Raw genomic sequence first — 15538 nt, 5'->3', positions numbered from 1 at the left:
TTCAACACACACAGATTATTTTAAACTCAGTTTTCATTTCAGAACCCAAAAGCAGTCTTAGTTCTCTTTATTTCTCTTTTTTCCCATTCCATTTAGGACCACATCAAACCCAAAAAAATATGTCTCTCTATGGCAGGTAAATCATTTCCCCAGCACTATTTTAATATTGCTTAGCAAGAAAATGGGTGAGGAGGAGACAGCAAAGGCAGCAAGACTGAGCTCCTTTGATATCTAATTTACTGTGCTGGATTCTCTTCAGCTTAATGAAGATAAATGTCCTACAGCTCATTCAAGAAGATAAAGCTGCTTAATTAATAATACAATGACAGTCTCATGACAATCATAATCCCCCTGAGGAATGGTCTATATATTCTGTTTTGAGCTCACATACAATCCCATCAGAAATAAGATGCTTCTGACAAAACACTAGTTTTTCTTCCCACACAAGTTATATGAACTTGCTTTGCAGGCAAAGCTCTGTCCCATTCTACTTATATTTGCAAACAAAGAAAATCTAAATCTCAAACTAAACACCCAACCAGGACATCACAGGCATGTCCATGAGTGATCTACTCACCAGCTAGACGTGCCATAGAAAACTGACAGGACACAACTGAACTACACTTTCAGCTCAGAACAAACCCCAAATGCCCTCCTTATCTGGATCAATGAAAAAAAATCTCCAAATAAATGCCTTATAAATGCCCAGTGCATCAAGGCATTCTAACGAGTTGAAATTCCATATCCTGGCTACCAAAACCAGAGGACACCAGTGGGGATGAAGGCCACTGATACCTCTACATATAAACAGTAATATTCCACTAACAAAAACTATTTAATCTTTCTAAAACCTTTTAAGAATAAGATGCAGTGTGTTTTCACCTGAGTTTTCAGAGAAAAGGGATAAGGCAAGCCTAATTCTACTTTTAAGTTAGAGCTTAAATCCTCTTCCCCATCACTAAGTAGCCCAAAAAGGTGCTAGCCAAAAACCTGCCAGAAATAAAACTAGAATTTGATCTCCTTATTTTGCTTCAGTCACACCAATGGTGTAAGTGGTCTCAAGTTTTATACAAATGCACTGATTCTCTTCCTCTCCATTGTTTCAATCTGAACAATGGGATGGGGATTCAAAAGAAAAAAAAAAAACAATTTCTCCTGGAAAAAAGCAAAAAACCCCTCACCAAAGTCAGGGTAGAAAGTGTAACACTATTTGTTTCTCAAGCAGAACAAAACCAAAGCTGCCCAACTTAATCCAGATTCATTTAAAAAAAGGAATAAGCAGGATCAATTTCCACCTCTTCCATGTGCTTTACGTTGTAGAGCAAGATCTGAAAAGAACTGAAGTCATTAATTCATCTACTTTTACTACGTGTACTTAAGACATTTATCTACATCAAACATAAAGTCACTGGGTGATTAAAGCTGTTCAAACACAATACTTGGCTTTCTCCCAAACTCCAATAATACTTTTCTTGCTATATATAGACTTCTCAGAGTTTACACTGCTTTAAAGTGATACAGGGAGAAAAACAATCTTGATTTCATCAACAAAACAATGGGCTCTGAGCTGATGTGTCAGCAAGAGAGTCCCATGGAATTCTGACACTACCCCAACGTCAAACTGCTGCTCAGAAGTTAAAAAAGGAAATCAAACAGCAGGAAGGGAACAGAACAAAACAGCAGCACACCACTATACAAGTCCATATTTTGCACCCTGAATTCTGGGTCCCTTGGCCATCAAAAGTAATGGAGCAATACACCAGAAGGTTCAGGGAAAAGGAGCAAGAGATATTCAACAAATTATGTATTAGAACAACTAAGCAAGCAAGGTAGCTATAGCCTGAAAAAACTTACTTTAAGAGAAAATAAGCAATTGTGGACAGACTCTAGATAAGGAGTCGCTGTTGGCTCTTCCATACAAGAGCTAAATAATTGGCAGGACCACGACAAAGGGCAAATAAAACTGTGTTTCTTGAAACAACAGGCAATAGACCTGGAAATTCTATACAAATGTTGTAAATGCTGCAACATTATAAGGGCTCAAAGGATAACTGAACAACTTCCCTGGTGGGGGGGTGGGGAAAACAAACAAAAAAACCCATTAATGGTTACTAAATATACGGAAACCACATCCAGCTCAGGAAATCCCTGCGCTAAGAATAGTTAAAAGCTGGAAGAGGATTACAGGGTCATGTACATGCACATCTCCAGCCCACACGTATTTGCTCATGACCATCACTGGACAAAAGACGTCGGCCCAGCAACACATTTGGCCCCAGCCACCAGAACTGCTCTTAAAGACCTTTGCTGTAATAATTTGCCTTAAACATGACAGCTTCCAGTTATCCCACTATATATTTCAGTATCCAATTAAAATTTTATTCTGCATCTCATGTAGCAATTCAGAAATTAAGAGGAAACATTAGTGCAAGAGTCATCAACTTTTGGTACTTTTCAAGTTCACAGGGCACCTCTCTGTTAGGGCACAAGCAGCCAAGTGAGCAGCTTTCCCTGAAACATCCATTTTGAGCACTCTTCCCTTCTGACTGACAATTTTCAAAGACTGTTGTAGCAAACAGCTCTTACAAGAAACATAAATCGATGCTTTTAAATACAATGTTAACAGAATTTGTTACTGTATCCAAAAGACTGAGGCTACTACCTACCTACAGCTACCTCAAACTCCTCTGTCAAAGTGCTACAGAAAATACCTTTACTAGATCCTTCCCGAATTTCTCATCCTTTCTCTGCCTCTAGTAGTAAGTGTTCCTAGTAGTTATCAGATCAAGTCGTGTGTCTGTTTAAAAACACCCCTCCACTGCTAGCAAAAGCACCATTCTAAAAACACCACTCTACTGCTAGTACAGTAGGGTACCATTTAAATAGGAACAGCAATTTTAAATTTTAAGTAGTAAGAGTTATTACTTATAAATAATATTTTTTCCTCAAACAGTTGGGAAATCATTGAGGTTTCTTATTCATATTCTGGCAAGGGCATCTGTGGATATATGAAGACAAAGCTCCACTTTAGAACAGTGAATTAGGATGAATGTATTCAAACTTTCCATTAATTTTTAAGATTACTGATGGACCTGTTCATGCAGACTTCTTGTTTCTCACCTGCCTATTCCGTTCATCCATTATTCTCGTGATCTGTATTTTCTTTCTCCCCATTTTCGCCTCTTCTTTCTTTTGTTTAGCAATCCAGAAATAAACTAATCCAAGAAATGTCCCTCTTCAGTGTTCTAACACATGATACAGTTTTCTTTTACTTTGTCTTCAGCTTGAGAAACGGTTCCTACTTCTTCTTATAAGCACCTAAAAAAAAAATTGAAATTATTAATGTACAAATTACCAAAAAGGAAGTATCATCAAAAACCCGTAGAGCCAAAAAACACGTGCATCATGAAATTTCTGTGAGAAATCAAGTGTTTTCATTAGTAAAGTATTATACTACACACTGTCTTCTAATTAAACTCCCACTGGTTTGCTGCATTCTACCTACAGACTTAAAATGACCAATAATTTCACACACTTCCAACTGAATGCCTCAAAAATACAATTGTCAAAGGGGTGGTGCTTGTCACTCTAAGCTTCAGGCCTTTAGTTATCTGAGGTTTCACACATTTACAAGTTTTGGTAAACTCCATTCAATATTTCAGAAAATCCTTATAAAGAAACAGTTTGTGTTGCCTGTTTTCTTTTGTAAAATTATCACAAAAATAACAAAACAAAGCCATGAGAATATCAAGTTTCTGTTCCTAAGCTAAATTACATGTGCTTTTGTGAGCCAGTTCTTGGGGTTCCATTGGGAAACAAGAGGGAGAAGAAAGAGGGAATCTCTCTACTTAAAAGAGACCAGAGAAAACAGTTTTGCAACAAAAGTATTTCATGGTTACCATGACACCAAGGAAGACCTGAGACCTGACACAGTCCCTCTCTCTCCAATAACCTGTAAGTGCCACATCTGCCCATTTGCAGCCCAGCACCTGTTTCATTGTTATACTGTTCACAAAGAGAAATGTGCAGGAACTTGAAAAGCCAGTGTGCCACCACATTTAAATCTGCACTGAGCTACCCGATATTTAACAAACTTCAAATGTATTTTCAGTAAAAAACTGCTAAGAATATAGCATATAGAACGGCTTGAATTCTAGGACAGCATTAATTGAAGAAAACTGGAGAAAAAATTAAATTAAATGGCTTCTAGAACATGACGGACATACTAGAATGTATAAACATGAATTAGGTACAATTTATTTATCTTATTATCACCTAATACTCATTCAAGGAGGTAAAACCAACCCCAGTATTAGCTGATAACCTCTCTAACTTCCCAACCCAAAACATCTTCTGAAGTAAAACCCTGCATATTTCATCTGGGTGTCACCATGCCATATCCTTGAGGCCATGTGTAGAAAGTGGTGCAACCACATCACCATCAGACAGTTAATGAGCAGAGACAGCAAGAGGCGATTAGTCACAGGCTACACTTCACAATACATTCAATTCACACCGAGGAAACAGACATGATGTTCTTGGGAGGAAAAAAACAGAGGTGGAGGAACATCACAAAATGAAGGGATGTCATTTTCTATTTACCTGACAGCAACAAAGGACTGCTTTAAAAAAACATCACAAAACACCCAAGAGTATTTAGAAATACTATTTAATGAAATTTAAATTAAAACAACACTTACACAGTATGATGTCCACTGGTTAAAGGATATGCACTAAACACTGTCTATAAAGCCATGCATTTGAAAACATCCATCAACACTGCACTGCTTTTGTTTTCCTCATGAAAATAATTTCTTCCAAGGTGCTGCTAAGAAGGTAATTAATAGACAGTGAAGACCAGATGAAGCAGCCTCTATACAACCAACAGCACCCAGGGAATATCTTCCAGGGAAACAACAGTTGGCATATCGATTTATCCCACTTTTGTTTAAAAAAAATTTCTCAGCTCATGCTATGATCACACATTAAATTTAGTTCTGGAAAAATCTGGTTGCATCCCTTGAACATACCTAATCAAAGGATCTCTAACCAGCTCTTAAAATTTATTTTCTCCTTCATGTGTGGCTTCATTTTTTAAACCTCTCATGTATTATGGGAACAGTTCTCCGAATACAGAATTATCAGAGACCTTCCTCTGCTTTTAAACCCCTTCCCCATCACCACCAGTACACAGAAATGGCCACCACACGAGGCCAAAGATCCACCTGGTGCAGCATTTTATCTGTGGCTACTAGCAGATATCACTAGGATGGTCAAGGAAGAACACAGGAATAGAATAATAAAAATATAAACCACATATTAAGTGTTTTTTGAATCAGGAACTTCTGGAGTCTTTCTGCCTCCTGCAACACATACTCAAAAGCAAGTCTCTGCAGTGAATAAAATAAAGAACTCTGGGGAAAAGGGAGAGAGAGGAAGATAAATATGATGGGAGATTATAAAATATATATAGTAAAGAACACAAAATAAGAGATGCACAAAGGTTTTGTATGAGCTAATGGAAGGCACAGTAGCAGGGAAACACTGTTATCTGCTCTGTGCACTGTCACACAAAGGGAAATGGGAAACAGCCATTTTCACCAACACTCTGTTACAACTTTGGGGTGTCATTTCAGGTCTTGTACAATGCTTATGCTCTATACGGCATAAAAACCTCAAGCTATTCCCATTTATCAGAGTTCACTGTTCCCTCTCATCTCAGGTCTGACTTTCTTCAACCTCCAACACTTGTATCACTTAGAAATTCCCAATTCCTATCTGTATGTGTGCCCAGCCCGGGGCAGGGCTTGCCTCCCTCTCCCACAGGTTGCTATGGACACCAGAACCTCCCCTGGAATCGCGTTTCCCAAAAGCAGCCCAGCTCCGGGATGCAGCATCCCTGTCATTCTGAAGTCCCACCCAAGGTGATTTTCAAAGCTCAGAACTGAAACAGAAGTTTGGCTTGAGCTCAGGGCAGAAAGGACCTCAACACAGCTGCAAAATCAGAGAAAACTGTGCAGTAAAAAGGCATTTTCCATGCGTGCTCAGAACATGCCAATGGCAAGTGACAAAAGCACCTTACATTTCTAATGAGAAGAATGACCTCTCCTTTTACTCATCCTTGATTATGTCACATGTGGTTTTATTTTCTATCCTGACTAGCAACAAAACTGTGTAAGATAAGATATCAAACTGGGTCCAAGACCAGGTTCCATCAGAAATGTAACTAACAAAGTTTTCATTTTGCTAAATCACAGCTGCATTACAAACATATATTAGGTGAAGTTCTTAATCCACAAAGCCATTTCATCTAGACTATCAACTTTTGCCCAAATAAAGGCAAACCTGCTGATACACATATGAAGATAAAAGCATATTTACATCTGAGACTAAATATGAAACTAACACAAAGTAACCTTGATGAAGGTAAAGTTCTACTTCCTTAAGTGACAGAATCCAATCACAGCCACCAAATCTGCTTCACATTACTTGCATGGGCACACAGAAGCAAAAATAAGTTTGTCTTAAAGAAGGCATCTTCAGGCATCTATTAAACAAAATAATTAGAGTAAGAAGAGAAAAGGAGGAAAAAAATCCCACATGCTTCATGATGAGCTTCAAACAGAAAATAATGTCAGCTTGCAAAAAAGGCAAGAAAAATTATATTTGTCTTGTCCAGGTAATAGCCTATTTGTTTAAAAGTAAATTATTCCAAATTTTCTCAATTTACTCCTTTCCCCAGAACATGTGAAAACAGAACAGTAATTACTGACAGACAACAGAACCACATGTAGAAACATACCCTCACAACTGCACATCTTCAGGAGCTCATCTGAGTTTGTTGTCAAGATTGCTTTCAGTTTCACAGATTGTTGAGAGAGATGTAACTTTAAAGCAAGGAAACTGTATTTGACCTATTTAAAAAGATTCTTTCAAGGGTTCAGTGGAAACACATTATATCTGTGCAAAACTGCACAAGGTCTGGAAGCCTCCTGGCAGAACAGGTTAGGAAAAACTGTGTCAGAATCATACTCCTTCCATTTAATTTCCTTTTATTTCCCTCTGACTCTGTTTTCTTGAAACTTGCATTTCACCACCATGGTTACAGGTTACATCTGACAGTCCCCGTCTCCTCACGGCTCATTTACTGCAATGCACACAAAGGAATGAGTGTCCTGACGTCAGATCATTTGCATGAAAACACAGATCTGCAGAGATGCATCTTACACAAGCCTTGGCTCTGGCTTACTAAATAGCAGAGAGTAATTTCTACTGAACCAAGATTAATAGGTCTTTTTCTAGTCTTAAAGGAGCCTGTGCAGGTATTTTTGTAGATATGGTCCCTCAGACTGATCACAGCTGAACTGCAGAGTTGCTGGTAATTCTGACATTTTGCACACTCACATCAGCAGAATATAAAAATTCCCATTCACAGCAACACAGAGATGAGCCCCAGCACGTGTTGGCTGTTGCACACCCACAAGGCAGATAACACAGAGTATCTCATTTTTCCACAGTATTAATAATGGACAAATGTCAGTGTCCTCTCTCCCTGTGTTCAGCAGAAGTAGCTAGGGAAAAAAAAAGGAGTCAAAGAATGTCCTCACCAAAGTAATTTATCTAAAGGTTAAAGGGCTGTGTGGAACACAGCCAAACATGATTCTCAGACTCCATTTCACTGTCCAGAAGTGAGAAAGAAGAACATTTTCTTCTTCAGAACTTCAAAGAGATGCAAACCATATAAAGTACACAACTGCAAACATCTCTTTTTCTAAATCCCATACTAATTGCACAAAATATGTTCACTCAGATATGACTGCACTCACACATGTGGAGGTCCACAGGATGTCATCTCTGTGCTCTAGACATTCCACCAGCCCTACTCCAAAACTCACTGCTACCACCTGGAAGCTAAATTTGAAAATTAAAATTCCCAGCAAAGGGATTTTTACATACCTTTATGTCTGCACTTAACAGAGAGCACACTCAGATCCTCGCTGGGGCTTTTGCAGAGGTGTGCAAAACCAGAACCAAAGCAGTTTCCTCCGGCCCCACTTCTATAGCCCTGCCACCACACGCTGCTGTAGTAATGTCAGATACAATTGTTAAACAATCACACGGCTCCCATTCCAAAACAAGGGTACATGCTGTCATTTCTCTCTCCCTACTTGCTGCACCACAATCTTAGGAAATAAATCTTTTTTCCATCCTGAGTTTAGAAGCCATTCTTCTCCATCCGAGCAGAGCCTCACAGTAAATGAGAGTGGCCTCAAAGCTTCAAGGTCCTCTGCCACCAAGTGATACACAAGCATTGTTATAAAACAATAATATAACCCTTAGCCAAAATTACTTTTTTTTTTTTTTAAGTGAGACAATGTAAAAAACAGGAAGCCATAAACAATTCTTTATTGATATTCTGGTTTTATGCATCATAAAATACTTGTTTCTTTCAGCTGGGAAGAATAACACACATCTCTGGTACAAGACAATTTAAATAAATTGTACTTTTAAGATGTGTAGAGTTTTGCAGCTAAACACGGTCCTCAGCTTCCACACCAAAATCTATTTTTGAGCTCCTAGTCTGTAAGTAACAGAGCTTTTCAAATTATGTTTTGAAGGCATTAGAAAAGATCATGAAGTATTTTCAAAAAATATCCTTACTGAACAACTGCACCTTCCAAGTGCTACTTAAATCTACCGTTTCTGGAAAAGGCCCTTTCTGCCATTTCCTCCACGCGCTCAGTCCTGCCTAAGATGAAGTGGAAGAACTACATTTTCTTGCACACAGAATTACACAAGTCTGAACTGTATCAAAAATGAACTAAGATTCAAATGTCTGTTTTAAAAACAAGTTTTATTACTCCTAGAATGCACTTTCAAGTTAGATTTTCCTGACCTGACGGACCAGTTTTCCAGAACTATCAGCATCACCTGTGACAGCACATGCACTCCTAGACAATGTGACAAATGTGGCCTTGTCCAGGATCAGGGACAGCCAGGAATTCTGCTCTGGTTAGTTACTTTCAATTAAATAGGTTAAGATTTAATAATACTCAATATTCTGACTATACATTTTTTCTTGGCCTGCTCTCCAGTCCAAAAAACCTCTATCACCCTGTTCTGAGTATTTACAATTTATACTCACTAGAACCAAAGCAGCCATTATCAAGCTATATACATATTTACTACATCTTTTCAAGTAACACTAAATTCTATTTTATTATTCCCATCCATAACTTTGGTATTTTCTAAATTAATTTATCCTTGCATTCTCAAAAATACATTAGAACATAGTTAGAAAATTGGAAACTGCTGAGCTAACAGTGGAGAAAGACCACAAAGAGAACTAAACTTTCAATACTGGATTAAAATCCAATTTTAGATACAACCAGAATATAAAATATTAAGTAATCACAAGAATTCTGCTGCCAGACTTCTACAAACAGATTAAGAAAATAACTGCATGACTGAATAGCTGTCTGGAAAACATGCTCCAGAGAGTTTCTCAAGAAACTTGCTCCTAATTTATCATGTAATTTGCTGAAAGAAGTGCCTTTTCCACGGTATACAAAAATAGCCACAAACAAAGATGATTCGGAACACTGTTAACAAAACAAACCCCAATATTCAAAAGCTGAGGCCAAAAGGGCTGATTTCCTAGTGAATGAACCCGAGCTTTTACAACAACTGCGTCAGTGTGATCACAATTTTAGAACTTTTGATCAGATAAATTCTCCCCTTTTTTTCCATTTATAGCTGTTGGAAAATTAATGAACTAGACGCAGAAACCTAAACTTAAGCTTGGATATGATTGCTCCGTAACAGAAGAGCATTTGCAGGTATTTAATTAGTGTAAAACTGATGTTTGACAGCTTTCACAATGACAAGCTCAAAGTGCAACTCAAAGCATTTAAACCCAGCTTTTAACCCCACAGACATCTGTATATAAGCCACAGAAGGAAGGTTTCTTTCCTGAAGCAAAATACACATATAAAACACATTAAATGTTTTTCAAGATCAAAAGCATTTGCCTCACTCTTATCAGGAATTTGTAATGGCTGTGGAACTTAACTACCATGTGGCCAAAAAATGGCACAGAGCCACGTTTGTGTTATTACAACTCCTGTCGGGCTCAAACGAAGGGAGCCACCAGAGGAACCTGCCAAAATGCTGATAAGGACACATCTGCCAGAGATGGCTTTAAATTATACACCACTGGACCCACAAGAAAAAGCTGCCACAAAACAGCACTCCTTTGTACAGGAGACAAAACCCTGTGAAATGTATTTTTTAGATTTGTCTTGGAATGGGGATCACCAAAACCTTGCTGCTCTTCTCAGCAGGGAAAATAAATTTCATGGTTTAAAAGCAGCCTAATAATGAGTCAGCTGAACAAGACACCTTCACATAGCACTCGTCATTAACTAAACAACAAACAACTAACAGTGTCATCAAGTACAAGATCAATTATCATATTTTTATTCATCTTACAATAAGAGAAAATAAAACACATATACAGTTTCATGTTCAGTTTCCTATTAATATATTTACCAACCAGAATGGATCTTTCTGGTTTTGCAACACCTTTATACTTCATTAATCTTCTTCAGGCTCACTGATGCATCTTTAGATAACACTTAACATACCGTTAAGTCATGGCTTTAAGAAAAAATATTATGAAATCTCTTTCCAGAAGTCTTCATATTTCATCAGTTACAGCAGTGACACTCAAGCTTTAATTACTGCTACCTTGGCTCATTACTTCTCCCATCTCAATTTAACTTTATCAATAGATCAGAGAATACAGATAATCTTATTTTGCATAGCAACATGCATCTGGCAAAGGTGTAGCTCATTATCTCCGAGTTCTCACAATGGCTCTGCCCCACTTGTCACATCTCTGTTTATCTCTACTGCAATCGGCAGAGCACACAAAGCATTGCCATCCCCAGAGCTACTCACTGTACACAGACAGGACATGTTTCACAGTTCCTGGAACAGAATTCAGCTGCAAAGTCCTAGATTCACCTGGTCAGATTTCGGTGAAATTCTAGATAAGCAGCATCACTTTTTTTTTTTGTTTGTCTGTGTGGTCACTAATCGTTTTCCTCCATTTGTAGATAATTAATTTAAAGGTTTGCTCTGTTCCTTTTTTTAACATGGTCATGCCAGGCTGAATTCAGTGGGTGGAGCATTTTAAACATAAGCAATAATATGTCAAACTAAACTTAAATTCAGGTTCCTGGCATTTCTATATAGAAATCCCTACCCACACAGAGCACTGTTCTTCCTTTTGTCTCTGAGAACACGATTTAAGTAGATCATCCCTTCTGAGGAGTACTGAAGCTTTTTGTGTGCGTGTTTTGGAAGGGGAACACTATTTTACAACCATTTAGAATCTCAACCAATAACCTACATGTGAAGAACTGAACATGCATTCAAAATTAAACAAGATGCCAACTGAGCTAAACCAAGCAGCATCCTGACATAAGACTTGAAATGTATAGAAATTAAGACAGACAGAAAAAATACTCAGAACACAGCACATACTGTAGGGCAATGTTATGAGATCTATTACTCTTATCCTTCAAATATTCTCTTTAAAATTGCATTCAAATTCTGCAGGCTGCACTTCACTTTCCTTGTAGCAAATGCCAAAGCAGCAATTCTGCAGTCAGGTAAAGCAGTGTCTGGGCTCAGTACATTCAAACTGACTGGTGCATAACTGGTACAGTTCTCCCAAGGTAGAGCAGAAACCACAGCACATTTCTCCCTTAAAAAAGGTGTAAATAAAAGGCATTTCTGTCTGTCTTTTACTTTCTTCTACTAGAGAGAGAAAAAAAAAAAAAAAACAAAACCAGAACATAAATTATGAGATAATCTTATTTAACACAAATTTTCCTTATTGTAAAAAATTGTACCAATTTGGTACTTCAGTGAATTGATTTTTTGGACATGCAGCAAGAGTTCTAGAACTCCATGACGTGTGAACACTAACTAGTGAGTAAATTTCTAGTAATTCTTTGTTACCTTTTACGAAGGGGGAACTGTCCCCTGTGCCTGCGAAGTACAAACTGTTGAGGTAATACAACAAACAGCAGGACAGCAACTTCAACACATGTTCCTGAACAAACATTACAGCAATCAAAAACATTTACAGCTGACTCCAGGAATGTAATGGGATCCAAAGGCAGCCACAGCATTCTGTGGCTTTGCTTATACCTTATATCCTACAGAGAGCTTCCTCAAGTCAGGCTTCAAACCTAACAAAGCCAGATCGTATTGAAGTTCCCAGCAAGGGACAAATGTGAGGAGATGAGAGAATGGAAAATAGAAGGATTATAAACAAGATTCTTCCTTGCACACTGTGCCCTTGCAAGATGGGTTCTGGCTTCCAAGTTGGCTTCAGTCAACAGTGGCTTTGTGACGCAGAGCGCTGTACGCTCCCGTTCTGTACTTGGGAAACATCTTCCCAAGGTTTGGCTCATCCTCAGTTATCTGCCTCTTCCTGATGTTATAGATCAGCTGCTCTTCATGCTCTGCACAAGCCACAGGCTCCAAGCTTCTTGCACAACTCCCATCTGTGTTGGTTTTTTGCTAGGGCTTTTTTTACCTGCTGTGACAGGCAGTCTCCAGACCATCTCTCTTTCTTAGCAACTACACACTTCCAGTCTTCCCAAGGATTGCATGTCACAGGCACCCCCCCTTCAAAGGAAATAGGACAGGAAACCCAAGAAGAAATACAAGAGAGAACACACATCAATGATCTATAAGAAGCTTTAAATCACGGAACAATTATCCGGAAAGCTTTCTTGATAATTTATTCGATGTCTGATTAAATGACAGCATGCAGTCATATTGTTGAAGTGCAACAATTATAAACCAGACAGACACGACAACATAATGCTTCAAGCAGCCTGCATGCCTCAGAAAGACACTCAGCAAACCATAAAGACGCCTACGTGTTTCTAACAAAGATTAGTGGCAAGTTTCTTACTCCGTGGCTGCCACAGTCTTTGTTCAAAAATCAGTCTCTGCTTTTAATATTCAGATACACCACCAGTTCAAATTTCTAAATAAAAATTTTTAAAAGCTATACTAAGTATATACTATATATACTTAGTATTGCTAAGATATTAAAACCACATTTCCAAGGATTATTCCTGCCTCTGCACTGTTTTAAGCAAACAGTCCCTTCATATTTAAATAAAAATAAATCACAGTTGTTGTTGATGGGGGAGCTACAGCAGATCACAGAGCATGTCCTCTCCAGACACGCATGGAGACAGTTTCTTTGTAATCTAAACATTTCAGAATCCAAGGCAGACAGGTAGCAAATAATGCAACAACATACAAGTGAGATGAATCCACTCAGCTACACCTCAACTGTGATAATCTGCAAAAGGATTATGTACAGAGAGAACTTAGGCAGCATCAAGGAACTGAGGAAAATGGTGCTGGGCACCACAGGCAAGAAACTGCCTGACTCCCATGACCTCTCCAGTGTCAGCAGCCACTTTTAAAAGCAACCTAGAGTGAAATTCCTTACAGCCCAAAACATTTTATCGATCTAAGTACAAGTACTTCATCCTAACAGTGTTACTGCCCTCCATTTGGATATCCATATTCTTAAAATCAATCAGCTAAGACTGTCCTAATTAAGTACAGGGCAAGCCATTAAAACCAGAAGTTTAGTACATTAGGATCCATACCCCAACACCTAAACTTACTGTGGCGTAAACTCCATTTTTACCAAGAATATTATTCAAAATATATTCTGTTTATAAATATTTTTCTTTCTTGGCAGGAGATGTCTGGTAGTCTGGGCACTCTTACACCATTAAGATTAACCCAGCCACTTGGATTCTCTTGCAAAAATGTCAATTTAACTACACTGATAATAGAACATTGACTCTTCAGATACTTCAAAACTATCATGTCCTTAACAAGAAACTAGCACACACAGTTCGTTAATATGGTTTAGTTGAGAAATTGAAATTCAGGCTGCTAGAGTAACTCAGTTACTTGTTATTACCTGCAAGACAGGTGAAATAATTAGATTTTACCATCTGCTCTTTCTTGACAATTGCTGCAAATGGAAAAATTAAGTTGTTTGACCCTAAGTAACATTAGTGCTTCACAGCAAAGCTATGTGATTCAAGTGCTAGATAGCAACACGTATTCAAATATCTGATTCAACACCAAGAAGCAGCCCTGCACCATGTCAGAAGAGAAGAGTGCATGATCTCTTGCACTGTTAGACAGAGTGGACATCTCAGCACTTAATCATGGAATCACTGATTTAAACCTGCTTGGGAACATACACAGCACAGTGCATATTTCCACACACTGCTGGGTCCCTTCCATCCAAGCTGACTTCTTCATCCCTGACAGAATCCTAGCTAAGAGCCCTCAGGAGCCTTATTTGAATTGCAAAGCAAATACAAAGCACTTAGTTGTGAATGACTTCTTGAAGGTGTATTGTGGTTAAGAGCAGTTGCATTCCACCATAAAACCTGGATGCTGCCTGTAGCCCTGGTAGCTCAAAGTGTGCAATGTGTAAGTTCACTCACCTCAGTCAACTCATGAGCTGGGACAAGTGAGCTGGTGTTGAACTCCTCATGTGAAGTGACAAACTTATTTAGACACAGAAATTATTTTCATTTATCTACCATAATCATCAGAGCACACATGAAAGCACCTGCAATCTTTTCTGTTCCTTTCTCATAAGATAAGGAATTTTGTCTTTCTGAAAACCCCTATGTACTACTTTATCTGGGAAAAAAACCACTCAGATATCAGATATTAAATACACTTATTAAAGTGGATTCTGTATACTAGAATCAGATGCTAACTTAATTATTTTGCATTATCTCATTTTACTCATTCTACGTAACAAACCTGCAAACATGATTAAATGAAGTTACATGGACAAAAAGTAAACCACAGCAAACTGACACCGTTTATACACAGCTTTCAAGAGCCTGCTGAGAAGCATTCCTGCACCTGCAAGAAACCCTAACTCCTCTTAAAAAAAACTTCATTGTTGAGTACTCTGGGCCTTCAGGACATTAAAGCATTTCTCTCTCACATGCTGACTGAAGGCCCTGCAGCAGCTGAAGCAATAAATATTGACAGCAAGCTGGCAAACAGCAGATAGCAGTGCTCTGCTCTCCAATTTCACCTGCCTCAGCAAAGACCCAGCCTGCAAGGGACAGCACACCCAGGGCCTCTTCAGCTCCCTCATTGCTGCTCTGGCCTGTATTGAAAATGTGTCTTCCCCTCCAGTGCTGGTGCAGCTTTGAACATACCTGCTTTTCTACACCACCCTGAGAACCCGAATCTCCTCACTACAACACAGATACGAAGCAAAGTTTTAACTGGCTACAAATCATACTGCAAGAAACTTCCAGCATCCAGTTCCATCCTGTCCTGCTCTTTGGTGATGCTTTGCAAGTCTTGCACATGAGGCCACACATTGTTTAATAAAAACTGAACAGCCAACTCAGAGCAAACACTGGAACAGCCATATGCCAAA

General features: G+C 38.5%; 1 protein-coding gene across 6 annotated transcripts in view; it reads right to left on the bottom strand.

The window, feature by feature from the left end:
• Positions 1-15538, bottom strand: part of MEF2A (myocyte enhancer factor 2A) — an 80862-nt gene that overhangs the window by 44230 nt on the left and 21094 nt on the right. For all 6 annotated transcript variants that reach the window (XM_041418763.1, XM_041418765.1, XM_041418766.1 and 3 more), the window contains exon 2: positions 3121-3318. In XM_041418763.1, the coding sequence (XP_041274697.1) occupies positions 3121-3174 (54 nt within the window). In that variant the 5' untranslated portion in view covers positions 3175-3318. The remainder of the gene's footprint in view (positions 1-3120; positions 3319-15538) is intronic.

The sequence above is a fragment of the Onychostruthus taczanowskii genome, unplaced genomic scaffold (assembly GCF_017590055.1).
Source record: "Onychostruthus taczanowskii isolate IOZ18803 unplaced genomic scaffold, ASM1759005v1 scaffold6, whole genome shotgun sequence".
NCBI classification, from domain to species: Eukaryota; Metazoa; Chordata; class Aves; order Passeriformes; family Passeridae; genus Onychostruthus; species Onychostruthus taczanowskii.
The sequence above is the reverse complement of the archived record's forward strand: the minus strand, read 5'-3'. Positions and strand labels throughout refer to the sequence as shown.